The sequence below is a fragment of the Neolamprologus multifasciatus genome, chromosome 18, assembly GCF_963576455.1.
Source record: "Neolamprologus multifasciatus chromosome 18, fNeoMul1.2, whole genome shotgun sequence".
Taxonomy (NCBI): Eukaryota; Metazoa; Chordata; class Actinopteri; order Cichliformes; family Cichlidae; genus Neolamprologus; species Neolamprologus multifasciatus.
In genome coordinates, this window is record NC_140456.1 from 19,186,118 (window position 1) to 19,213,806 (window position 27,689).

A 27,689-nucleotide genomic window follows, 5' to 3' on the forward strand; every position below is an offset into this window, starting at 1 on the left:
CTTGTAGCATATCCTTTGCTAAGACTGCAGAACTTAAGATGGTAAAGTTGGTCTGCTGGTCACTAGGTTGGCTTACCACTTTGGTTCAACTTGAAATTTCTCAACAGCTGTTGGATTTCTCCAGTGTGTGATTCCTACTAGCTCACTGCTACTATTTTAGTGAAATATATCAAACAACAAGGATGGATTTCTTTAAAAAGCCACAGATGTTCAGATTTTACTAAGGATAAATAACAATAACACTTCATCTTGACGTCAAGAAATTTGTGACTTCTCTCAGGATCAGACTAGGAAATCTTTCACTTGTTGAGCAAATGTGCAAGTACTACAATATTTACCATGTTAGGTTTTAATTTTTAGGCGATAAATAATATGTCCCCTAGCCACACAAGGGCTGGTCCGGAGTAGGGATAAATGGAGAGGGTTGCATCAGAAAGGATGCCCGTCATAAAATCCTTGCCAAATCAAACATGCAGATCAAGACTAAAACAATAAATACCAAGAAGGCCACACATTTTAGTTAGGTTCTGGCAACAAAACCATTTATTTTGATTTAGGCAAAGGTCACACTTTGGGTTCTGGTCACAGGCAGGATAAAAGGTGGATGTAGCTGACATGATGCCACCCATTGGTTTCTTAAGTCCCATTTTGATCAACATTGCCATTTTGGTTGCAACCCCCCCTCCCCCCAGATGTGATGAGGAAAGGGTGGGTCTGACTGTGAAACCGTCTCTCCCTGGGTCATGACTTGTCATTCGCAAGTGGTTAGCTAATGACTTTGCAGTTTCATATCACTGACAATCCTCCATTTTAAAACTAGGAATGACCAAGATTTTCAAACAAAACTTCATCTTCTATTCAGTATGACCCAAAAAGAGTGACTGAGCTCATAATAGTCATGTGCCCATGTTTTATACTGTCTACATTTTTTATATAACCTTTCAAGAGCTTTAACCAAGCCTTCAGGAGCATATCTGAACCAATAACAGGTACCTCTTGTTATCTCTCACAGCGTAAACCAACCCAAACCTAAAACTGAAAGTACTACAAGACAAAATAAACTTTTCTGATTTAAAGCACCAAAGCCACACTTCTTAAAGTAGCTACTGGCATAGATTAGCTCATAATGCAAATTAGCTAGTAGTCTGTGTTGCATAATTCTAACCTTAAAGGCACATTTACCTTAAATTGCAATGTGGTGCAGTGGATTTGTAATATCATAGGCCAGTCATGTAGCCTTACAGGCCTACAACTACTCAAATAAGTCAGGATAAAGCCCACAGTCATTTTAGGAAAATATCTTGCCACTTAAACATAAACATAATCATCGTGAGTGCTGCTGCTCCTTTCTTCAGATGTTTACACAAAAAATAGAATTCCAGCAGACGTGCAGGGCAGGTTCATGTTAATTTGATTTTAAACAGCTATAATGCATTTTTGAACACATGCATGATGTGTGGCACAGTCAGGAAGTGGTGATGAAACAACAAAGGTTTGAAAAGGAGAAGTGCGTCTGGCACCGCGCAGACAGTCAGACACACTGAAACTTGACTGGCATGAGGTAAGTACACAACTAGATTTCACATTTTCCACTACATGTTAGCTGATCGTAAAAGAACGCCAGGTTACATGTTAAAAGTGCTGCAGTTACATGTAGATGATGAGTCAAACGTGAGGAACTTAAATTACAAGACATATTTCATATATTTATTTCATTTATTTATTTTTTAAATATATTTACTTATTTACTTCTAATTAATGCTGACGTTAAAAGTCAGGTTTCATTGTATATATAATGTGCTTTTTTTATCTTCATGCTAATTATTTTGATCTAAGTGCAAAGGGCCTTCAGCTTGCTCGCTGTAAGGAGGGACTCTGCAGCCAGCGACACGTAGCACACGCAGTCAAAACCTGCCTGTTTTTTTAACATTAGGTTTATTTCAGTCGAGTGTCATCTCGATGCACAGACAGTCATGTCAGAGATGTATTTGGGATTTTCCTGTAAAACCATGGCTTCACTCAAAATAGAACAGGTGTCAGGTTTGTCCATCACAACCTGACACCAACGCAATGAAGAGTAGAACATGTGACGAACCACCTGCTCATTTGTTTTCAACTGATATTAAATCGGTAAACACTCCGAGGTAAATTCCCATTTACCTCGGAGTGTTTGCCGATTTAATATCAGTTAGTTATTGTTAGTGTCTAAACAAATAACCTCAAATAGAGAACCACTTAACTGTGCTGTTGCAGATTGCAAAACTGATACAATAACAGAAAGTCATTTCCTTTGAAATCTTGATCATAATATATTCACAATTTTTTTCTAAAGGTCGAAGTAAAATGAAAGTTACTCCGGCCTGTACTTTACTAAGACTACCATTGCTACTACTTTCATGAGAATCAGGAGGCTAAAGGTTAATAATGTTCACGGTGCTCTTATGTTTGCTATGTTGTTTATACCAGAAACAAAAAAACAAGTTCACAGTTCCTGTACCCACACAGCTGAGAGGTTTCTAGTGGCTTGGTATAGTGGCGTATCATACAGCCCTTTCTGTGTGGGAACGAGTAACAAAAACAGGAAAGACAACTTAGACTGTTCTTTGAAATCCTGGCAGAGATGTTGAGATAAAATTAAATCCAACTGTTATATTGCAGTGACATCATGACCAACAACATGTCAGTGAACTGCAGTAAAGAGTTCGACCACGTGGATGGAGTGATGAAAGTTTTGGAGCTGGTCTTCTATATTCCTATATTTGTCGTCGGTCTGATTCTCAATATTGCAGCGCTGGTGGTGTTCTGCGGCCTTCTGCGAAAAAAGACTGAATCTGCTATTTCTGCTATCTACATGATAAACTTGGCTTTGATGGACTTGGTTCTCCTGTTGATTCTTCCCTTCAAAATGCATGCCACTAATTACAAGTGGCCCGCCAGCTTCCACGGACTGTGTTCAATTTTGGAAGGGCTTTATTTTTATGGGATATATGGAAGCATATACATCATTATGTGTATAGCTGTAGATAGATGGGTGGCTATCTGTCATCCGTTTAAATCCAAGCAGTTGCGTTCACCCAAAGCAGCTATGGCGACTTGTATGGCCGTGTGGATGCTTGTGTCTGCATCAGTCATTCCAGTCATCTGGAACTTCAGGAAAAGCAAGAGCAACACATTTCATTGTTTCCACGAGTTTTCACCGGAAGGCTGGAAACCTCTGATCATCATCAGTGTGCAGGTGTTTGGGTTTATTGTGCCTGCACTGGTGGTGGTTTTCTGTTCAGTTCAGATCATCTGGACTCTTCAGCAGTCTGGCCAGCACAGCCCACAGAGCCGGGCCTGTGTGAAGATCATCTACAGCGGGCTGTGCGCGTTCCTGGTGCCTTTCACTCCGAGCCACCTAGCCATCTTCCTGCAATTTCTGGTGAGAAACCCAAAGCTCATTTTATGCTCATTTTAAGTGTAAAGAAACTGAATCAACAGTCCAAAGCATATCACCTTAGGGTCCATTTAGTAGCTGTCCTTTATCACATTTATTTCAGCAGGTAGACATTTAAAAATTTGATGTTTAAAGTCTCGAACTCCTTATAATCCACTGGGCTGCCTGAATCAGAAAAATATAATGTGTATTGAACCTATTCTAACCTATATAATGTGTACTGAACCTATTTTATGAAGAAAAAAACAAGCTTATTAATATTTCAGTTAAAAACATTTAACTTTCTGCAGGTCCTTTACAATCACTTTTATTTAATTCAGTGATGCAGCTTTTTTACTTTGATTTGAGATTTATGTTGAGTATTCATCAGAAAAATTCAGGGGGGGAGGATGCTGCAAATGTTATGACTCAGCAGCGCTTTTTATGTCAGTAGCACATATGGTACGACGAAACAAGCCTAAATGGTTGTAACCACTGGGGTATTTGTTGAGGGGTACTTGTGTATAATTTTGATACTTGCAATAAAATTCTTCTTCAAAAGTTGACGTTATTAGAAATTATTAGAAATTAATTATCAAACTGGAGAGTATGGCAAGTGCGTAAGCATGTGTAAGTACTGCAGATATGCACAGAGAGGATCTTCATAGGAAATTTCACAGATAGGACCTGCACTTCACACTGCAATGCTACCTCTGCTACAAACCAAAAGTGTCACACATGATTCTTTGATGGTAAACTAATGTTTCCTTAACACACATACTCGCAGGTGCATCAAGGAGCATTTCAGGACTGTGGCACCAAGGCCAATCTCAGCCTGTTCATACAGATTGCTATGTGCCTGTCAAACATCACCTGCTGTCTGGACGCCATGTGCTACTACTTTATCGCCCATGAAGTGAGGAACACCAGACACAGCTTAAGGATGTCAATACTGAGCCAAAGGAGAGCCACCAACAGCACTTCTGAACGGGAGAGAGGCGAGTCAAGTTGAGACAAAAACTGTCCCTAGAGGATCACTGATGTGATGTTATGTTGTGTTAATATAGCAAAACGAGGCTAAAACCTTGTTTTGTATCAGAGCAGTAAAGCTGGAGACAAGTCAATAGTGGACCCAGTAGCTGATAAGCATAGTGTCACGCACTAAAAGTAATTAACCTGCCCGTATGGAAGCAGGTCAGAGTGTAATCTAAATTAACCACACAGCTGAATGCAAGGCTGTATGATCTGATCCAGCAGCAGGAAGCCAGTAGGCACCTTTTTAACCTCAAAGCGCTCTAATGCGTTAAATGAAGGCTGCAAAACAACCCATGAACTAAAAAGCCACAGTCTGACATGCTTTAAAAAATCATTAAAAGCATGAAAAGGTCAATCAAACCTGCAAACCAATAGTGAGTGAGAAAGGGACAGGGACAGGCAGCATGACTCATTTTAAAGAACTAAAAACTGATACTGGCGGGCAGTTCAAAAACGCCTTTGTGATATTATCTAGGACTGAAATCAAACATGCACAAAGAGGGCTCTTATTAGTCAGAATTCTCTTCAAAGACAAAATAGATTGATTGTTTCAGAATAAACGAATTTAACAGATGCATAATTTTTTTTTTTTATATTCAAAAAAGTTAACTAACTGTAATAATAAGCATTTTTTAGTACTGAATCTCTAATCTATGAAATACAGATTTACATAAAAAGTAAACAAAACAAATTTATGCCAATATATCGAATTAATTACGATTCAAATATGCATATTTCCTTGACGAGTACACAGATCAATCAGGGTTTATAAATCACATCCACAGGTATAGCTTTAAACAAACTAAAAACAAAACATTAGCAATAATTTCAGTGGTTCATTTCATTTTTTAAAACATTAAATAATACAAGGATCCTAAATGGTTGTAAAAAATTCTCACTGCAAAATAAGTAACATATCATCTATATTTATTAAATAATAATTAAATGCAAATGTTTAATCAGAAATACAGCAACAGTCAAATATAGAAATAAACACAGCCTGAGGAAGAATAGAGGATTTTTTTGTGCGTTGTTAATAGATTTTACATTCATTTTCTGTCTTTTAAATCTCATAATTTATACTAAAAAATATAATATAAAAAAAATATTAAAAAGTGACATTATTATAAGACAGGACTAAAGCATTTATGATTATTGCATTAAGTGATCTGTTTATAGTTTTGCAGATGAAAACTGACTTCGTATGCTTTTTTTGCTTTGTTTATAAACTGATATTGTTAGCTGTAGCATTTCATATTTAGCTGTGCTGAACTTTGTATTTTATTTTTAGATTGCAACATTAGGTGCATAATAGTTTTATTGAAATGTTTAAAAACCGTAAGTATGTAGTCCCGGCCATGCGTAGGTCACTGCTGAAAGAACAGTTTTCATTTTACTGTTTGGGTTTATGTGAATGCTGTCACATGAAAAGTCAAATGGAAAGCTGCTTATGAAGCACACAGAGCTGTCGCTGACCAGATATTGCCGATGTTGAACGGTCATTTTGTGGCGACAGCGGAGAGTGTTTTATGACAGCGTGCCTCACTGGTGGCTTAACTGTACCATAATGTTGTATTTAATGTATATATCTTTCATAAAAATGTGTGAAAAGCTCTCTGTGAAACCATCATATGCTGGTTTCATTGCATTACCTGCATATTGAAACTATATTTTATTATAATTTAAGTTTCTGCATTTTGTACTCAATTTTATTTTTGCTTGTAAAATACTTTTGTGATCCCTGCATCTTGAGCCAACCCACGGAGTTTGTCGGTCTGGGATTTTTTCCTTTTCTTCATAAGTTTAAAGTCAAAATAAAGACAACGTGAAGACAAAAACAAAAAGGATTTATGAGTGAATATTATGAATATTTATCCTAAATATTTAATTAATGAAATGCAGCCGGAAACTAAACTTTTACCTAAATATTGCATTTTTGTAACTATAGTAACTGCTGAATATTTAAAAATGTACACTATTAAATGAGACATTGTAAAGTAGGCTGATCAAATCACAAATGTCTTACTCATCAGTTTTGAAGGGAAATAACCTGAACAGATTATGATGTTTAATTGATAACAAAGCTGCAGATGAAAACTTTCAGATATTATCACTGTATTTTTGTTCCATTTCAGTGAGAATGCCACAAAGGCAGTGTAATGCTGTGTTGTTTCTCCTACTTTTATCAGTACTGTTCAGCCAATCTCAGTGATTATGAGCCACCGAAACTGTTGGTGAAGAACATTCAAAACATGACCAAGAAAGTTTGATAATTTATTGTCAAAGCAGCAAGATTTTACAAGAAAAATTGACTGTACAGCGAAATACAGTACCCAAGACAGTGAAATATGATAACAGATCACAGATCTCTCTCTCTCAACAGAATCAGATTTACTCCAACTTATACATCAGAAAGACAGCCCAAAATCTTTTCCTTTTTTAAGCTGGGACGAAACATCAGAACACATTATAATGCCAAGATAGGAAAGATTGGGAAATGGCAAGAGCTGAAGACAACAGGCAAATCTGAGTGAAGAGGAGGAAGAGCAAGACAACGTGAGTTTTTAGCCTTTGATATCATCTACAGTAAGTGATCTAGACTATAAAGCGTTCTTTATAAATAATTCATATGTCCTTAAAACCAAGCTTGTAGCATCCCTGACTGCAGACTTTGGTTCCTTCTGTCCTTCTACAGCACTGCTACTAATTACAGTCTAAAGCCGTTTATATCCAAGGAGTAGGAAAGTGTGAGAAGAACAAAACTAAAAGGCAAACAAGAAAGAAATGATCATCCACAAAACAAGTTGATCTCAGATAAAAATCTATGCATGTAACAATATGAAATTAAGAAGAAAATCAATGTACAGTATATATTGCTTAGGAACAATCAAAGTTATATACACCACTCATTATGATATCAACCAGCAAAGTAATATCTTAACTACATGAGGTATGTTTCGCCATCTTCCGACATTCAAAACAACAACAAAAAAAGTAACTAAAAATAACTTAATCAAAAAAAATACGAGGACAAGTATAAAAATGAAATGAAATCAAGTCCATTGATGTAAATGTCACAAACTTACATGCACAGGTTAACACGTTCTGCACAACATGACAAGCTACAGATATATCTAAACAAATCTAAAACATTATCCAGGAATCCGTTTAAATTAAAAAGACATTAACATAGTACACGGACGTTTCAAAAAAATAAAAGCATAAACAAAAACATTCCAACTGGATCTGAAACTAAAACTACGAGACAAACGCTTGCTCTTAAAGTGCAGTTTAACGCTTAAGGAATTCAAGAGGTATGGTTTAAATTGGCTTCAGTGTTGGATGGCTGTGATTTCCACCTCAGATTTAGAACCGGTCGCAGATCACAGTCTCGACCACAAAAGTGTTCTCAAAGTGGCGGATGCTGTGACAATTCTTGGTCTCACGCCTCTCAATACCTGGAAGAGAAAAACACGACGCATTTAGAAAATCTGTTCAGAATCGAAAGCGGACATTTGTTTCACATGCTTTCTCAAGCTACTCTGCCTACAACGTCCATTTTGAATCAGCAGAAGCCATCCCCACAAATCACGTCCATATATGTACGCAGGGGGAAGTTTGTTGCATCATTTCTGAAGCTCTAAACCCAATCAAAGGCAGCGACGCCACAGATATCACTCATCCGAATCACAAACACCTCCACAGAGTGTGTGGATGTGTCCACTGCACTACAAGTGACTCACATAGCAGGAAGTTCCCAGGCTGAGCCCACACAAACACAAACACACACACACACAATAATATTCAGGCTCACAAGCTGGTACAGCAGCATGTTACACTGCACTGCACTGTCTCAAGTGTTCAAAGGAAGACCCTATATGGTCCTCATTGATATTTGCTTTTCTGTCACTCTCTCTTTACTCCTACACACCAACTCTGGACACTGGATTCCCTGTGACTCAGTGGAGGAACATCTTCCTCCTCAGGTACAGAGTTTACAGCAAACCAGCACACGTCACTTGACTCAACATCTGACAAGAGCTGGTGTGAAAAAGAGGGTGACGAAAAGCGGAAGCAATCCTGCACATGTCACTACATTATTTAACATTTCATATAGCCCGAACAGACTGGAAAAGGAAGTGAATGTGTCAACTCACGTTGGCGCTGGCTGCGGCGTCTGAGGCGGTAAGTTTCTCTGCCGTAACAGAGCCTGTGAATGAAAGGGCCCAGCTGCCTCATGTTCCTCACCCTCCCCGTCACCATCATCTCCTCCTGGATGATGTACGTCTGAGGAAGGTACGTCCCTCTCTGTGGCAAAGAGACAAAAATGAATCACTCGACTGATCGGTCTGTGGGAGGAACGCTGCCAACAGGAAAGTGGGAACACACTGTCCTTCACTCTCAGACAACCATTTATCTCTTACAACCACAAGTGGCATTAACAGCTAATCCACTGTGTGTCTCACCTTGACATTGACGAGCAGCTCCCACAGGTTGCGTGGTGGCATCACTAAAGTTGTGTTCAGCTCGGTGATGTAGCATTTGTCCAGTGCGATGTCGTGATAAGCTGTAAGGCCCTGGAACAGAGAAAGAGAGAAATCGTGTTATGCCTTAATCCAGCGCTTACAAACAAGTGTAATGAGAGGAAAAAACATGCGAAGACAAACACCTACCCTCTGAAAGTCATGGATGATATCGGCAGGATCGCTGCCACCAAAACGTGGCACGGGTACGCTGATCTGCTCGTAGTTGTCTTCAAGGTAGATGCCGACGTTTTCCTCGAGTTCTTGCCGCCCCCTCAGTGGAGCATACACAGAGTCCTCAAAGATAACCCGACAATGGAACAAACTGTCTTCTGGGATCTGCTAATGGGATGCAACAGAACTGTGTCAGCATGTGACGTTTACTTTCAGCTGTGTGATTTTTACCCACTGTGTTCAGGATGTTATTTAAGAAAAGAGGGGTAATTGCTGACTAACCTGAGGTATATAGTAGTGGCGATAGATAAAGACAGACGCCAACACCAGTCCTATCAAGAAAACTGCCAGGCCCAAGGCAAGGCAGCACAGGCCGGTTGGAAAAGGCTTCTTTGGCCTGACTGGGTGAACCGACTGCCCCTGTAAAAAGAAAAAGCAGACTGATTAGAGTTCAGATCTTAGATCTTATCCTACATCCTGCTTCTTTTCATAGTAGTGTGTGAAAGTTTTTAAGAGTAGTTTAAATGATGCACTGCAACTCTGAATTTGCTTTGTGCAGTGTGAAATATTTGTATCTAATCCTATCACACTCACACTGCTTTACTTTCATACCCAAAAGCCAAATTTGTAACAGAGTTAATTTTGAAAAGAAGCAAGTGCCAAGTTGAGATCTGGTAGACGTACGACGGACATGAATAAAGCCCGCCAGATGCCCACCCACAGTCTCTCAGTCAATCTGCTGCCTCTCCCTACTACTGTTGCTATGGTGAGCGGAAGCATGCTCTGACGAAGATGCTGGCACGTGGCCGTCTGGGTCTATTCTTAGAGGCCTACTTCCACGCTCCATATTTGCAGATATTAAGTCTTAACTCCCTTGGTGGGAGTTAAAAATGAGGACAGTTGCGTAGAACAGGAGTCCCTCAGAGGCGGGCGTATTAATAGATCTACACACATTGGCTCTGACGCCTAGCCTGCCATAGCAGCCAATGAAAATCCACACAGCCTTTCACATCCTTCTGTTGACGTAACGAGCATTGGTAAAATATGTGTGCAGAAGTGATAGGTGCGTCATCTGTGCAGTGTGCTAGGGGGGAAAAAAGACGAGAAGCTTTATGTGAACATCCATTATGTGCCAAATATCTAATTATGTTCAACTCTGGGGATGAAGTCCAGAAAGGAGGCTAAGAAAAGCTGGTGACAGATCTGACTTCCCACTCAGCTAATGCAGGTACAAGCCGTTCTGCAAACCCCACTTTACACAAGCAAGGGAAAAAAAAATCAGTGTTTGAGAAACTACATCTATGTAGTTAAATTACATGTTTGAGAAATGGAGACTGAAAGTGTTGCAGAACTGAAATTGAGACAGAACTAAACTCCTCAATTTTTTTTTAAAATAAACTCCAAGTTTTCCAAGTTTTATCTCCTCTAATATATTCATCGAAAGCAGGAGCTATAAAACAGCTAGGTCAAACCGACACTGACTTTTTATACTGCTAGTTTTGGGAGGGTTAAGCTGCCTTTACACACACACACTTTGCTGCTAGATTACTACCACTCATTCTCATCTGCTCTCCGGCACTATCTGCAGGACACACGTGGTATAACACCGTGACATTACAGACTGGTGCAGTATCCACATCTGACAGCTCTATTGTTTCCTCACAGCGACAAAAGAATAAACAAACCCAAGGCTATCTGTACGCTGACAGCGAGAAGCCTGAGATTTTTATCTTATGCGTGGACACTTTATGAACAACTTGGTAAAATTATGTCCTCTTTCTGCCAATTGCACAAATGTATACAGGACTGCCTCTTCTGCAGTGTGCCTCCTAGCTGTGGCTAAACAAGGTGATGTAATACCAACATCCCATAGGTGGGATTGCATTGCAATGCTGGGGCTGTTCCCTTGTTGTAATATTAATGCACAATAAAACTTTTTTAGGCTCAGAAACACTACCACTGCCTTTATTAACCTTTAAGGGTGTAATTATATTTTTTAAGAAAACAAATGCAATATATCACTTTAAGCAGTTACTGGCTTTTCTTTATAATCATGTTAATCACATAAAATCCAATCCCATTAAATGCCATGATGCATGGACAAAGAAAGCAAAACTAATTATATCAAACTTTATTTTTTTAAGCTATAGCCTATGCAGGAGTAAACATCTACTTATTCTATAACGAGACAAAAGACAAATGCCGCAGCATGAAACAAAGACAAAGTGTGCAAACTCACGTGAGCCTGAGGTATAATGATCTTGTCCTCATCGTTGTCTTTTTCGGGCTTCTGCGCCGACACTGGCTGGAAAGTGATCTTCACCATGTTTGTTTGCTCAGTGTGTGCTTGCTTTGTCTCCTGTCTGATTCAGTGCGCTGGTTTCGTCCACCGGACCGGGAAGATTATATAGCGCCGGACCAGGCTCGCCCCCGGGCCTCGGTGACCTCACAAGAGCGTCTTCTCTGACGAACAAGCAGTGTGTGGGTCTCAGGGAAAAGCCGCCTCGCCGCTGTCAAAATAAGAGCCGCTAACGGACTTCGACTTTTAGAAAAACGCTAAAAATAACAGACTGTGAGCTTAGTTGCTTCCTGGTGAATTTAATTAAATATTTAAAGCGGCTTGATTGGAAAAAATGCTAAATTTACCTCGATTTTGGGGATATTTGGCTACCACGTGCCCTTATTTTGAAGACAAGCGCCCAATATGGAAGTGCTTTCCGTATTTTATTTAAAGCTGAATCTTCTATTCTCAATGTTCTCAACACTATCATCCGGAAATATTGTGATGTTTCAAACTGGCTGATCCAGCTACTACACTGCAATAAAGTTATCAATAGGTCAGCACTACTTAGTAGTAAGAGAGATAATGCTGCTCAGATGTCCATGGGCTCATCAATGCATATATAATATTTTACAAGGTGATTGTGTATAACTTGGTTAATATGCCATATAATCTAATTTAGCCTTTAGTATAATATAAAACTGAATGTGGTTACAAAATGTACTTTTTAAGACAGATTAAGAATCTATATTATGCATAAAACAAGCCTGATGTCATTAATACGATTCTAATATACATAGTAACATTAAATTATTCATTTCATTCTAGTGAACATCACAAGAAATATGCTAATCAGTAATATATGCACATTTTTTACAGCCATGGTGTACACACAGCTCTCATCTCCTTGCCTCAGTAATCATTACAGTATCTATGACTCACTACAGACGTAAGACTTGCAGCAACGAATTAGACAATATAGGAAATTTGAGCTGATAGTTAGTGATAGAAGCGTGTCCTGAAAGGGTTACAATCCACACCACAGCAAAGTGAAGTCCTAATGCAATAGGGATGATCTACTCTCCACAGTGTCATCACTGTTTTCTGGTCTTGATCACTTTTAATGAGGTTCCAGGCGCTTTACACATAAGAGTGGTCCATATTCTCCGGGATCCATCTAGTACTATAGATGGGGTGATGCCTCACAAGCTCCAAACGACATGAATGTGTGGACTGGCAAACATACAGTCTATAGCCCTAGGGGCTGTGGCTCAAGTGGCAGAGATCAGTGGATCAATCCCAGGATTCTCCAGTCCACATGTCTAACACATACTTGGACATACTGAACCCCAAATTGATGCTGATCTGAATGTGTGTAAATGTTAGAAAAAGCACATACAGAAAAGCATAGTAAAGCATGGATGTGTATACGTGAGACTGAGTGAATGAGACTTGTAGTAGAAAGCACTATGAGTGCTCAATTTGAGTAAAAAGGTGGCTTTGAGGCGATTGTTATGATTTAGCACTATATGGATAAGTGTTTACTTCTTCCCACTCCCTTTCAACATGTAAATTAATCATAATGGTAGCTATATTGAAATGTATTGATTTTTTTGTATAGTATTTTTTTTCTCTTTTCTTTTCTTTTCTAAATGTACCTGTATGTTGTTTACATGTTTAAAATAAATGACCAATCAATCAATCAATAAATAAAACTGAATTTAATATAAGTAACATGTTTACCAAAGTTGATTGAATGTGGTCAAAAGCTAAACCTCCGGTTATGTTTTGCTTTTCCAAAATAAAACTATTTTCTTTCACCCACTACAAACTAAAACCTTCAGGGTTGTTGACATTACCTTTGCAGCCTCTTTGTCCATATTTTGCACTCTTATGTCTGCATGCTGCTCCATGGTTAAGACATCGTTGTGACACAATTTAAAGTGACCACATGTGTTGGGGGGTCGTTGCTCGTTCACCAATTCACATGCAAATGAACCCACACATAGACTGCACACAGTGCATTCCCCACCCCACCCAGTTTCCTCCTCTCTGTGCTCACTGCTGCTGGGATCGCCTCGGCCATCTGTCCCACTGACGGCCTCTAACGGCTCTTTGGATTACACACCAACTAACCAACCTCCAGTCTGGTCGGCTCCTGGCAGCGCCTGGGTTGAACTGCAAAAACATGGCCCCCATCAGCAGCAGCACACACGGCCTGGACAGAGTGGATGACTGCGGTGGGGTCAGACCTGACAGAAAGGTAAGATCCCATGTGAGGATTCAGAGGCAGTATTCATACTTTTAGTCAGCTTTGAACTGGGAAAAAAACAACTCAGTTTTCCTTACTGTTGTAGATAAGAAAACCTCTGGTTGAGAAGAAAAGAAGAGCTCGCATCAATGAAAGTTTACAAGAACTCAGAGTCCTTATTGCCGACGAAGACGTAAGTTGCTGTTGTTTATGTAGCGCCATTGCTCAACAGCAACTAATGCAACTAGTGTGTTGTGGCTAAGCTAGCTTGTGTTCCTGATGTTTGTTGCTGCAGTTACAGTCAAAGATGGAGAATGCCGAAGTGCTGGAGATGACAGTGAAACGAGTGGAAGGCACTCTTCAAAGGCGTGTTCAGGGTAAACCGTACATATAAACCTTATTTAACTTTATTTACTTGAGTGTACAGTATTAACCATAAGCTTTTTTTTTCTTCTTTTTTTTTAAAGAGACATATAAACAGCAATACAATTTACAAATCATTCTTCCGCCAAGTAATATAGTTCTTTATAACTGGTAAAACTACTGATTAATTCATTGCTCTTGGCGGATTAATATTTTAATCAACTGTACTGTGGCCGCCACAGGTGCGCTTCGACCGTGGCGCAGCCAATCAGAGCACAGAGTGTCTGTTAGTAATTGCGCGTTAGAAACTAAGGTTTAACGGTCGTTTCCATCTGTCTGTCCGCAGACGCTGTACACCGGGAGGCCTGTGAGCGTTTCGCTGCCGGATACATCCAGTGTATGCACGACGTTCACACATTTGTGTCCAACTACCCAGGGATTGACCCAACAGTGGCAGCGGAGCTGTTGAAGCACCTTCTGGAGAGTATGCCACTTAACAACAACGAGTACCACCGAGTGATGCTCCCGGACATCGTAGCGGACAGCCCTTGCTATAGCAGCACTTGGTCCCTGTCTGAGAGCATTCACACAGCCCTGGTGTCCCCGGCACCCTCCACCACCTCCAGCGACGACCTCTGCTCTGACCTGGATGAGACCGACTCAGAGCAAAGCCAGGTTTCTTCTGAGGAGGAGGCAGACGGTCAAGAAGCGTTGCCCTGCCTAACTTGCTCTAAAGCTCTGTGGAGACCATGGTAGACAATTTAGGGTGGAATAGGAGTTTGTTTGGGGTTTTTTTTGTCGAAACAATAGCTTGGGTTAGAAATAGGCCAACACTACCTGAATAGGCATCAGATAAACTCTTCGTAAAGATATTCTAATATATCTTTACAGAGCTTAGTGACCTTGTTTGGGCCTGCTGACTTATGTAAATATGTACTTGTTCAATATAACTGCTGTATAGAAAGTAGACCCCCACCAGAAATGCACTGATATGAGTGTGTGTAAATTATTTCCTAATTAGGATCTGTTGAAAATTCTATTTATACATGTCAGTTGTCTGCTAGTAGGCTACCTCATCTAAGTTAAGCTAAAACTTTAATAAATATTTTAGGGGAAAAAAAAGACTTGTACTCCATTTGTGCAGCAGACTCTTCAGGAGAAAAAAAGCCTAATTTCACACACAAGAATCCCACTAACCACCCACCCACGGCTGTTTCCAAGATATTTGTTATTACTCTGCAATTGTGGACCATTTGTGTGCACAGGCTCTCCAAGATCCCTTAGCACTTCGTAGGCATTTGTGAGGTGTGAAATGAGTAATCCACTCACTCCCTCCTTATATAGTCCTGGCTGAGAACTTGACAAATGGAATTTATAACTCTGCTCGACTCGTTTTTTAAATAACGTGGGCACATAACCTGCACAGTCATGACTCTGGAATAAGTTTGGCTTTGTATTGCGCTGTGATATCGAACAAACAGTCATCTTTTTTCTTTCTTTCTTTCTTTTTGCAAGTTTGGAGTGGCGCACAAGCCTGTGGAAGTGAACATAATTTTAGGCCTGTGAAATATAAGCATGTCATTTCGTAGCAGTGGTTTAGGTTGCTGCTGACTTTCATAGCTCGCTTGATGTCAGACATCACTTCTGTGGTCTCAGTGAGAGCCACAGTGTTCTACATCTGCACCACCTAGTTCCTACTGCTAGGCATGAATAAGAAAAGCCAGCAATCCTAAAACAAGTCTATTCATATGCCACGTGGAGTGTGAGTCACGTCTTTACACCCCACCCCCGACTTAATAGGGGACACTGGTGAAATGAGAAGAAAAAGACTAATACACTGTGCATTGAATAGTGGAGCAATTCTATTTAGCATATAGAGTAGTAATTATACATCGAGGTAATGCAATCAGGTAAGATTTCAATCTGCTTTTATTGTTCTTTGTAATCCCCCTTGCTAGAAATAAGATCGACACACTGTTATAATAAATATCAAACGGTGTGACCATACGATAAAGTTAGGCCTATATTTTAAACTTTAAGCATTGGTATTTTTGTAGTAGTTTATTTATGTAAAAAGGTGATATTTCGTTTTAAACCCAGCTGTGACCACTTAAATTAATAACAAGCTTTCTCGAGTGCAAGAAAGCACAAGTAAATTATCATAATTCAAATTATAAACTACTAAATGACGACCCATACATCCTTGTTTTGGTCCTATTATTTGCTAAACTTGATGTAGTCCGTTGTGTTGTGACAAGACCGTATTAAAATATCACCGAAGGTATGGGGGGGGGGGGGGGGGGGGGTTCTTTCTTTTTCTTTTTTTTAAGCACGTTCGCACCTCGCGCTCAGTTTGAAGTAAGTATGAAGGTATGAACAAGGGTCGCTTTGATCACGAGGATCTGCGCAGAAGTCTGTTGTTTCGGTGGTCGGACAGACAGACATTTGCATTGCGAAGGTAAAAGTGACGAAGTAAAAGTGAATATGTATAAGACAGGCGGCAGCAGGGGCGTTCCCAGGATTTTTAATGGCGTGGCACAAGGGGGAACCCATAATAAGGCAAAGAGGGGAGGGCACAGGTAGTCAGATTATTTAATCAGTTAAAAATCAGTGTAGGAATATGGTTACAGATTTATTATGTTAAAAGTGAGTTTATGCAACCTTAAACATATGTGTGTGTGTGTGTGGGGGGGGGGGATCTAAAAGTTGTGATCCGACTTAAGTAGCTTAACAGTGAAGATATAGTATAACAAAAATATAGTTAACTAAATGTGTTCATTGTGTGGAATGACACTTTGCAGAATTATATTAAAGCCTTACTTATTTTGCAGATAAATCATATGAAGTACAAGACAAAACATTTGTATCCAAAATAAAACTGTACTTTATTCAAGTAAATATATCAGGTTACTTTGCCATCCATATATTCATCCAGGGATGTGGGGCACTAAGATTAACAGAATTGTAATTAAACTGCATTTAGGGCTCTGCAGACACTGTTGAGAAAAACTGCTAAGTTTAAGATATCGGAACATTCGTTTTTTTATTTTTTTCAGTCTGCAGAAATCATCCTTATTTGTCGTTGTTGGACTGGCAAAGAAGGTGCACGACACACTTTGCTTTAAGTTATGCAACATTTTATTTTGAGAAAAGTTAGCAAACATATCGGAATCATTTCCTTTAAAAAAATAAGAAAAACAAAAATAAAAATGTGTATGTCAGTGTCTGTTTTAAGACCACCCCCCCCCCCCCCAAAAAAGAGACCAAACAAAGAGACTCAAAACAACGGCATGGGCTTCAAAGTGAAAAAACTCTTCAGCCACCTGACGTCCGAGCTGCTTTATAACAGTGAAACCTAAAGTCAGCCTGAAGTGTTTGTTCTGAACAGCAACGAGCTTCAGTCTGTTCAGGATGTTCCTCTCCTTGTTTATGATCGCAACATCAGACCACGTCGAGCGTCATGCAGCACATTTCAAAACTGGGGAAAACCACAATAATCTCTTTACAATAACCACCCACCCTAAACATGCAGCTCGGTACTTTTCAGTTTGTGATGAGCAGCTTTCCTAGTGTTGATTATGCAATTCACATTTTCAAAATAGAGCTTATAATAAATAATATTAATTCTTTTGGTCCAGTTTGCTTTTTAAACTTTTTTTTTAAATACTATAACTTAAAAACACATTGACTCATTTATAGAGAAACAGTTATCAGTTATTTTATGTAAAAAATATAGCCTATACATATGCCTAGAGTCAGAGAGTGTTGCAAACACCAACACAAGCTTTGAAATACGTTAAAGATTTCTTTTTCTTTTTTTTTTTTTTAAGTGAGTGTCACAGCTGAAAAACAAAAACGCTGCATTTCACCAGAAACAGGTGAAAGGAAATCTGCTGAATGAAAAAAAGAAAAAAAAAATCTAGAGCTGCTTTTTGACAAGTGTACAAATTTTGAAATGAGATTTTTTTTAAAAGTATGACATTATGTGAATCAGTGTAGCACATGTGCCTCACACCCCCACCCCCAACTCAGTGCAAGCTTAAATCAACTCCATCACTTGATCAGCAATGCTTGTACAACATTGGACATCTTTCCCCTCTATGTTTAACAGCTGAGATCCCCCAATTGACTACAGGCACCAGCAGAATGAATATCAGACCCACAGGAGTCTCATTTACGTTCTTCTTTATCCAACACACAAAGTGCACTTGTGCTCATTTGGTGTCTGAGGTGTATGAATGACAGAAGTGCCGTTGCAACTCGGGAAACGCCACAAAATACTGAATTCATCAAACACCACAGAGCCACCAAGAGCAGCCCCCAGCTGACTGATGTTTGTTTGACCTCTGTGGTGGTGCCTGGCATGCGAGCACACTTTCTCTTTCCCTTTATTGGGCTCAGCATCTGGTAATCAAGTCTATATAAAAACCATTAAGAGCCACACGTGGCAACATGCTACAAAAGGGATGACGCAACAAACAGGCGCAGTCTTAGAGACCAGCAATTCCTCAAGCAACAACATAGTGAACAATTAAAAAGTAGATTAAAATATGATGTAATTAATCTACTACACATGTTCACATTCTACAAAAATCTGGACTGTTTTATCCAGTTTTCTTGCTGGCACCTACACAGGAATAACTCACAGAACAGCAAGAGAGAAACAGTAAGAGCACATTTAAAACTGGTCCCTCTTCAAAGGCTGCAAGCCAGTGGCTAACAAAGTCACTCTGGACACTTTGAGAAGCTTATTGTGCCGCCGTCTGTGTTTGAGAGTCGGAGGCCGAAGGAGAGCCGTGGCAGGATATTCCGGCGGTCTCAGATTCATCGAGGTCTTGGTACGGCTGATCCTGTACTGCCGTCACTGCCTCTAAGGCGTCATCACAGCAGGAGCACATCTGGAAAAAACATGTTCAGGTGTAAATGAGGCATTATGTTTACATTAACAGTGGATATCTGAACTGGAAGGGGTATTCAATACTACCTTGATATCTATGGCTTTGGGTAAACCTCCCTTCTTGATCCAGGGATGAACCTCGATCAGCTCCTTCTTCTGCTCTTCAGAGAAGCGCGGTTGGCTCTTCTGCAGCAGCCTCAGTTTCTCTTTGTCTTCTCTCAGCACCTTTTCAATATCACTGCAGACACATTGAAACGCACAGACACGGTCACGATTCAGCTCACACGTGTGACAAATGCTCAGATAAACAACACTGGAAGCTTTGATTTGCATGCTTATGTTGCACTTTTGGATAATTTATTACTTTTATGTTCAAACAAAGTTTCGCTGTCAGGCTCCTCACACCCAACACAGCAGATCTCTTTTGTTGTGAGGATTCCATCTAGTGGTCAAAAGTCTTACTACAACCATCAGGGTTGGAGCTTCTGTGTCATGATTACAGATTGCAGTTTCTCTTTTCCTCCACATTTACAAACACTGCTTTCCCTCTTACACAGAGATGATGCAACACAACAGGAAGATGAACATTTGCTACCACAGTTAAGGGAGTGTGTGGTAGATGCATAAAGAGTCTGAGTATATCAAGTGATGCTGCCTGAAAAGGGTGCTTCTTTCTCTAGAAGATGTGGTAGTCAGTCAGCATCCCAGTAGAAGCCTTGTAAACTAGCACTAATCTAATCCTATTAGAATAAGGATGCCAGAATTTATATTGAATATTTTCTGGGCAGTGGGCCTTTTCTGTAATTTAACACATTTATTTATTTGTGCTGACAGATTTCTTGCATTTAAATGGTAAATGGCCTGTATTTGTATAGCGCTTTACTTAGTCCCTAAGGACCCGCTTTACACTACATTCAGTCATTCACACATTCACACACTGGTGATGGCAAGCTACACTGTAGCCACAGCTGCCCTGGGGCGCACTGCGGCAAGGCTGCCGGACACTGGCGCCACCGGGCCACCAGGCCCTCTGACCATCACCAGACAGCATCATCATACAACAGCATCATTTCTTCATGTGCAGTCTTACTGTTGAAATTGCACTTCTTTTTATATTAAATGGGATTAAATGTGTAGTTAAACATCTATTCAGCCAGTGGTTCACCTGAGATCAAAGCTAGCTAGTGATGAATGTAAAGCAGTTTCACAGGGTGGGTTAAAACTGCGCATACACTTTCCAATGGTGGGGACTCGGTTAAACATGTTAAACAGTCTTTTAGCAAGCTGTTGCCTTCAGGCATCCCACACCAAGTTTCCTGCACACGCACACGGCCTTATCACTAGTGCATTACTGAGGAACCTTCCATTACAAATAGATGGTGAATAACTACCGCACCATAGTGTCTACAGGGCCATTTATCCTACTCCTCACTGGCTGAGCCCCATTCTTCCACTCACTGCGAGGCCAGCTGATAGGTCATCATGACCTTCTCATCTGTGTTAGCCATGAGCAGCCACAGTGAGTCCTGCAGTACATACTTTGTGATATGGTCGCTCTGCTCCATTCTGCCGCGTCTTCCATCTCTGCCGCTCATATGACCTTTGACCTTCTGGCTGTGCACCGATGAGTCCACACTGCCAAAGTACTTGCTACTGTTGGTGCTTTCTGAGAAGAGCCAAAGAGCAGAGTATTGTTAAAGGCCAAGTAAGTTGATGATCATATGACAAATTATGTAATTTTAAAAGCTTTCCATGTTGAAAATCGCTTGCTCTGTTAAAAAAAAAAGAAAAAAGAACTTGGACAAAAACTTCAAATCTGTATAGCAATCACAAGTTAAAACACGTGGTTGTAACTGTAGGACTACCTGAGACTCCGCTGGCTGACGTCCTGCCCTCAGACGTCCTGCCCTCAGACGTCCCGCTATTCGAAGTGCCGCTGGCTGAAGTTCTGTAGCCCATGGACCCTGAGGTGGCTGAGCCGGTGCCCGAAAAGGAGTCCTCTTGGAGGATAATGTTCAGCATGTCACTGGATGAAGAGTTGGCATCGCTGTTGTTAGCGTCACATTGCGAGCTTGTCTGCAAAAACAAATATTGAAGGAACACCACATCAGAGGAGCAGGATTCAGGTCCTCACACTGAAGCATTCATTACACTCGCAGACGCCGTTTGTCTTGCCGTTTTGCATCCTGCCTCAGATTTTAAAGACTCACCTGGGAGCATTTTCTGCTTAATCATAAAAACGGTCATTCTCAGCAAACACCAGTGTAGTTGATTTAAATTAGATACATGATCCTGATCCTTTTCCAGCTAATTTAAAGTGAGGGAAGTCAATAATTCATGAATGCAATATGTATATTATAATTAGAAAAGCATTTGCAAAATACAGAAGATGGCTGCAAACCACTTTTCCTTTCTTCATTATATCATCTCGGTACAATACAAACGACAATACCCCCCTCCACATGTTTAATTGTGAATGAGGTTCCCACAGCTGTGGAAGTCCTTCATGCTAAAATCAGTGTATGTGCAATGGAAAAAATACAAAGGTGAACCATTTAGAAGTAGCTGCATCAGTTTAAGTGTGGTCTGATCTTCATCAAAGTAACAATTATGAAAAATGCATTTTTTTAAAGGACTAACACACAAATTAGTGTATCGTCTTCAGTAATATGAAGCACATAGTTCAAACACCCACAGTATAGTAGACCCATGGGCTACAGGCTTTAAAAACCCCACTGGAGATATCCAATCCAGTAAGTCAAACCACACTGTTGGCATGTGTGAAGAGAGAACTTGACCTCTGCATTGAATCACACTTGTTATTAATCTCTGTCTCTCTTCCACAGCATGTCTTTTATCCTGTCTTCCTTCTCTCACCCCAACGGGTTGCAGCAGATGCCCGCCCCTCCCTGTGCCTGGTCCTGCAGAGGTTTCTTCCTGTTAAAAGGGAGTTTTTCCTTCCCACTGTCACCAAAGAGCTTGCTCACAGGGCGTATGATTGTTGGGTTTTTCTCTGTATGTATTATTGTAAGGTCTACTTTACAATATAAAGCGCCTTGAGGCGACTGTTGTTGTGATTTGGTGCTGTGTAAATAAAACTGAATTGACTTATTTAAAAAGGTGAGAGATGAAGGATGGAATCTGCAGCAGGACGCCAGAGGAAGCTGATCTTACCGTGTGCCTCAACTTGTCAATAGGACACTCTATAATGCTTTTTTTTTTTTTTTAACTGAGGAAAGTTGGGTTGAATTGTTTGGGGAGAACATACACGCTATGTGCACTGTACGGTAGATAAAAGATCATGATTTGAGTTTTTCTGGGCCTAGAAATAAACCCACTGCAGAATAACTACAAATAGAGAAAAATCTGTCCAGTATCCAGTCAAACCCCAGAGACACAGTTAAATGAACTCAAGAGAGCGCTTCACTTCAGACATCTTGTGAATCTGGCTGAGCTGAGGAAGAGAAGTCCAAATTTTGGCAGAAAAATATGCTCTTCAACCCACAGCTACCAAAAACATTTGAAGTTTCTTCTACCAGAGCATTTCTGACCAGTTAAACATAACATTTTGGGTTATTTTCCTTCTAGCACAACAAATACTTAATGGCTGTGTTGATTGAAAAACAGAGAAAACTTAAATTGTTCGTGTTTTGGTGTTTGTAATGGTCAGTTAAATAAAGATCAGTTCTCATTTTATAACCAATTATTAAAACTGGATTATTCCAAAGGTGCACATACAGAATACTATCCTGCAATGAACTTCCTCAAGAGGGCACGCGCCTCCAGGTTTTATTATGCTTCTTAGGCGGTTTTCATTGTCATGCTTCAGCTAAAAATCAGTGTCTACTGAACAAGCAATAATAATACTCATAAGTCATGAAAAGGAAAACAGTAACTGTAACAGTTGACATGGAATCGGGAAGAAATGGGATTTGAAAAGTGCGGAGGTTTTACGATGATTCGCCTACCTCGTTGCTGAAAGCACTCAGCCTAGAGCACACTTTATCCCAAGACAAACGCTCACAGAAACAGGCTGTACCCCCGAAATACAACGGTCCTGGAGGACCAAGGAGACTGAGAGATGGCTAAAGGGTGTAAGGAATAATAACATGATTAACACACCCTGGGCCACATTTAATCGGAGGAGTTTTTACAATAGCAAAACAGAAGTTATTTAGTGGAAATAATTTTGGATAAAATCACTGTCATAACGCCATTAAAGCCCACAAACTGAGATGCATATATAGTGAACTTTATGGGGGAACATGCCACAGCCTATAAAGGGAGCCCACAACGTTAAAATTCATTAACACTGTGGGATGCTGAATTCAGACAGATTAAGAAGGATCCAGGTGGAAAAAAAAACAGGACAAAGGGAAGTTGCATTTCCTTGTTTACCTGATTCAGTTCCCTCTCCTTAGGCTGGCTGGCACTTGCTGTTTGCTCCCTCTCAGCTGCAGTATTTCCTCGTCCTCCAGAGGGGAGCATCGCACCGTCCTGCCTGTCGACGTTCAGTTCCAGCTCCAGCAGGTTAAGGGGTGAGCTGCAGCGTGACTGGAATAAGCGAGGGGAGGCCTGGCCTTCAGCTCCTCCAGACTGTGGCGTTGAGGACCGAGACTGTCCTTCAACGGAAGGCTTAGGGATTTCCGAGGATGGTGGGAAGCAGAATGATGGAGTTGAGCTGCCTGCTGCTTGAGGAGGAGTAAAATTGGTCTGAATGTTGAACTGAGTCTGACCACTGAAGGAAGGTGGGAATGGAAAGGCAGCCTGAGCAAAAGGCAATGTTTGGGTGGGGAAGACCCCAGTCTCTGCTTGGTACACTGGCTGCTGTGGTGGAGGACCGGGGCCCATTACAGGGTACAGGTAGTTAGGGAGTACTAGAGCCACAATGGGGGTGACCATGGGGGAGGTGTAGGGAGCAGAATGGATGGATGAGGGGCCAGGAGTGGCTTGAGCACCCTGGCTGTCCCTAAAGTTTTGTGTAGTGGTATCTGTCCGTGGAGCTATGGACTCAGCTCTGGGGTAAACCTGGAGAGGGTAGCCTGGCATCACGGTAGGGTAGGCCATGGGAAAAGCAGTCTGCGTTGCCTCAGAGGGAGACCAAGATGTCTGGTTAAGGCTGTAGTTTGGAAAAGAAGGCCGCTGCAGCTGTGGTCCTTGATGGGACGCTGTGCTGTCGGAGGACTCGACCTGTTTAGCACGCTTTGATTTGGTCTTCTTATTCCGCGTGCTTCTCCGTGTGGTTGGCTCTGCAAACGCTCCACCCTGTTTGGGTCGAACAGCAGGTGCAACTAGACGATCAAGAAAATGAAAAAAAATATTTTATTTAAAGTTTTCATGAAAATTTGCACTGAAACAAATATACTGTGCAGTCATAGCTAGTGGAAATATAACAGATTAAGGTTGAAACAGGGAGCCAGTCAGTAAACTGTAGAGAATATTCCCGATAATATTTTTTTGTCACTTACTTTTTTTTCTTCAAAACAAAAAACAAAAAACAAACAAACAAACAAACAAAAAAACTCCTCTAGCTTTGGGATTGATTTCAAAGTTACTTTGTGTCTGTTACTCTATTTCTAGTCTTTTTTAAAGCCATGTCACCATCTCCGAAGATTTTTAATCAACGAAATGAGTCATAAATTATAAATAGAGATTGAACAGGTTATAAATAGACATGGACGTAAATTGCAGTGAGCCAGAATTATCCTTCCTGTGTCAGTATGGGGTTGGTGTTTAGTTGTACCATCACTGCCGATCTGTTCTTTCTGACGCTCCAGGTACTCGGAGCAGTTTGCTTCGAGGGGGGAGAGTCTGCGAAGCTCTCTGAAGTGACACAGAAAGGCCTGCTCCTCCTTCTGCGTATGTGCTGCCAAAACCTGCTTGGTCAAGCCCAGCTTCTTGTAGCACTCTCTCTCCTGACTGGGAGGTGAAAATGCACACGGAGGAGCCGCAAGGTTCTGGCTGGATTCGGCCACTTCCCCTGCGCCCGGTACGTCCTCTATGATCTCTGCATGAATGACAGCAAGAGAATAACTTTAATAAGCTGTAAAGCAACAGAAGGTGGGGTTTTTAATGCAACACAACATTTTATTATTAAAAGCGACAAAGAGAAAAGCAACATAGAGAAAACAATGCAGTAGCCTACAGTGGAACATATAATGACACACTGAAAGAAAGGCTCACACAAATTGGGAACCACGTTCAAAGCCAACAGTCTGTAAAGCAACTGCACAGTTAAGACATTGCAGTGAAGTACAACAGTTACAGACAATGAATATAGAGAAATTGGGCTGAGGTATTAAGATGAAGCGATGCACAATCAGTGAGAGTTTTGCTGCATTTTTGCATAAATAGCTCAGTTCATTTTCAGTCGATTCACTCAGTACAGCACATAGTATGGGGTGCGATATCCTATACTACACGTGTTGTACCTCAGTCCTCTCCTTCAGAGAACAGAAGCTATAGACATAACTGTTGGTTTTGTTATTCTGAACTAAGGTGGATTATTATGCTACATGTTTGAACTGCAGAGTAGCTTTGCATGGTTTCAGTTTAAAATAATCCTTATTTAATTCATACTGGGCTTTGGTGCAGACAATCGAGCCGTTTTAGCTTTTTGCCTTTTAAACCAGTTCTTCCTACTGACTGGCTCTGTCTAAACTCTCTGTAACTGAGTATATTTATGGCAGTCTAGTGTGTTAAACTGCCATAGTGTGTGTGCATGTGTCCCCCCCCAATCATAAATCTTTGCAGTTATTTCAAATAGGACGCAAACACACTTCATACATACTGGAACTTGAACTGAAAATTTGCCATTGTTTTTTCTTCCTGTATTGAAGGTTTTGCTGATAAACTACAGCATCACAAACACACAGACACACATAAATCAGCACGTACACATACAGGCTGCATTTACAGTGCTGTGAGAAGCCATTTTCCTCTGATTTCTTCTATTATTGAATATTTTTCCACACTGAGACGTTTCAGATCTCCAAGAGGCAGAAAAGGATTTTTTGCATACATGAAGTAAAAAGCACTAAAATATCCACAGTAATAGGTTTAAAAAAACAACAAAAATCTGTTGCATCCGTTACAGTCGCCAATATCACTCCAAATCAGTGATTTTTTAGTACTCTGTAGTGCTCTTTAAACAGAAATAAGCTGAAGAGTGTGCGATTCATATCGAACAACATTTTTTTGTCTTAATAATCAGATACCTGTAGAGTTCCAGTATATTAAATATGCAACAATAGAGGGAATCTGGTTGGAGGTCAGTACTTTTTCACGTCACTGTACCTGACTCGGGTTGAGGTTTCTTGTCCCCAACATGCACTATGGTGCTACTGTAGCTACACTGGCTGGTTATGGACACCACACTTTCTGGTTTGTTTGGTACAGGTAGGGGCCGCGAAGTGCCCACTACCGCTGTGGCTGCGTCAGTGGACTTTTTATCTTGATCATCCAAAGCAGAGAGACCAGACTGATCCTTCAACAAGGATGATTCTGCCAAAGAGAACAGAGAACAGGAACTACTGACAAGGAAGTGGTATTGTAGAAGAGTCTGATAGAGAAGTTTAAAGGGAAGAGTCTGAAAGCCTTAGAAGGCTGTAACTTTGCATGATAAATAAAAAGGTAAGAGGTTTGTGTTATTCTTATTTTAGATGATCTGAAGTAGTGCCACATACCATTAGACACCTGCATGCTGCTGGATCCCTTATGTTTGTCCTCATCAGAGTTTGAGGACGTGGTGTTAGAGAGAGACTGGCATTTCCTTTTCATGGTGATGGGAACATTACAGCTCTCCAAGTACCTACAGGGATTTTTCAATCACAAAATTAGTATTTATGCTGATAATACCCGATTGTAAAAGTCAAAGACAATCAAGAACTTTAGGAACTCTGTAAAGGTTGAATTTTATAGTAACAATTCTTTCCAATTCCTCCCTGGTAAAAACATGAATGTGGACAGTAATAGAGAAATATGATACAGAGAACTTGCTGAACTTTCTTTGTATCCATTACGTATTACAGGAACATATAAAGTCCCTCTACATGGGATGAGCAATGCTAATGGCTGGCATTTTCTTCTAATGAGTCATCTCTGTACCTGATAACACTGTCCAGGCAGCTGATCTGCTGGTAGGAGTATACAGTCTGATCATTGAAGGCCAGGTCCTCCTGGAAAGAGGCTCTGCTCTCCTCCATAGCTGATCCCGCCTCCTTCCAGTTAACAGGAGCAGTCGAGTCTTTGGGTTGCACCACGGCTTGGCTCTTCTTCTGTACAGACTCTGCAGCAGACAAATTAGGCATTAGTGTCTAAGATTAATATGAAATCACCTCATTGTATCAGCAACTGAACAATTTGCAAAAAAATTAGCTCTGCAACTTAGCAAATATGCAGATAATTATTCTCTGGACTTACTGCCATTGCTTTTTTTGTTGTCTGGCTTTGCCGTCTGCTGCTCTTCTCTCTTCTGAAGATGAATTCCCTTGCAGATTTCTTGAAAAGTTCGCTGGTAATAGACAAACAAGAGTCAATCATTTACAATCTGCTCAGATTTTTCATTCAAAATAATAATACAAGAATATTAAGACTAAATTCATATTAATCTTGGCTAAATTTGTTTCATAATCCTGAGGCAAAAGTGCTGTTACCCTGACCACATGGGTAAGGATTCACTGCAGTGAGCTGTAACAGTGACCTAATTCCCTTCCTTAGTCACTTCTTCGCTATATAATCAAGTGAATAAT

At 40.5% G+C, this 27,689-nt stretch overlaps 4 protein-coding genes across 9 annotated transcripts in view; 2 read left to right on the forward strand and 2 right to left on the reverse strand.

Moving 5' to 3' along the window:
• Positions 1-1,385: 1,385 nt before the first annotated feature.
• On the forward strand, positions 1,386-7,005 carry LOC146497748 (G-protein coupled receptor 55). Its single transcript, XM_085139502.1, has 3 exons — positions 1,386-1,561; positions 2,659-3,421; positions 4,203-7,005. Exons 1-3 carry the CDS (start codon positions 1,557-1,559, stop codon positions 4,425-4,427), a joined length of 993 nt encoding a protein of 330 aa, XP_084995628.1. The 5' UTR covers positions 1,386-1,556; the 3' UTR covers positions 4,428-7,005.
• Positions 6,712-12,102, reverse strand: itm2cb (integral membrane protein 2Cb). 2 transcript variants are annotated; one of them, XM_085139505.1, is made up of 6 exons: positions 11,387-12,102; positions 9,430-9,567; positions 9,124-9,312; positions 8,917-9,027; positions 8,608-8,758; positions 6,712-7,908 (listed from the first exon to the last, which is right to left on the reverse strand). In XM_085139505.1, exons 1-6 carry the CDS (start codon positions 11,471-11,473, stop codon positions 7,817-7,819), a joined length of 768 nt encoding a protein of 255 aa, XP_084995631.1. In that variant the 5' UTR covers positions 11,474-12,102; the 3' UTR covers positions 6,712-7,816. The 2 variants fall into 2 exon arrangements, with proteins under 2 accessions (XP_084995631.1, XP_084995629.1); XM_085139503.1 differs by having other exon boundaries at positions 9,124-9,315; positions 11,387-12,086.
• A 1,274-nt stretch (positions 12,103-13,376) lies between these two features.
• Positions 13,377-17,288, forward strand: hes6 (hes family bHLH transcription factor 6). Its single transcript, XM_085139506.1, has 4 exons — positions 13,377-13,691; positions 13,786-13,872; positions 13,975-14,056; positions 14,389-17,288. Exons 1-4 carry the CDS (start codon positions 13,617-13,619, stop codon positions 14,796-14,798), a joined length of 654 nt encoding a protein of 217 aa, XP_084995632.1. The 5' UTR covers positions 13,377-13,616; the 3' UTR covers positions 14,799-17,288.
• A 480-nt stretch (positions 17,289-17,768) lies between these two features.
• Positions 17,769-27,689, reverse strand: part of per2 (period circadian clock 2) — a 32,927-nt gene continuing 23,006 nt past the window's right edge. For 2 of the 5 annotated variants that reach the window (XM_085139478.1, XM_085139477.1), the window contains 11 exons: positions 27,361-27,451; positions 27,046-27,226; positions 26,625-26,749; positions 26,236-26,442; positions 24,683-24,946; positions 23,338-24,230; positions 22,908-23,024; positions 20,805-21,015; positions 20,398-20,605; positions 19,027-19,177; positions 17,769-18,940 (listed from right to left, as the gene is read on the reverse strand). In XM_085139478.1, coding sequence (XP_084995604.1) covers positions 18,791-18,940; positions 19,027-19,177; positions 20,398-20,605; positions 20,805-21,015; positions 22,908-23,024; positions 23,338-24,230; positions 24,683-24,946; positions 26,236-26,442; positions 26,625-26,749; positions 27,046-27,226; positions 27,361-27,451 — 2,598 coding nt within the window. In that variant the 3' untranslated portion in view covers positions 17,769-18,790. The remainder of the gene's footprint in view (positions 18,941-19,026; positions 19,178-20,397; positions 20,606-20,804; positions 21,016-22,907; positions 23,025-23,337; positions 24,231-24,682; positions 24,947-26,235; positions 26,443-26,624; positions 26,750-27,045; positions 27,227-27,360; positions 27,452-27,689) is intronic. The other 3 variants (XM_085139479.1, XM_085139481.1, XM_085139480.1) reach the window with 3 other exon arrangements.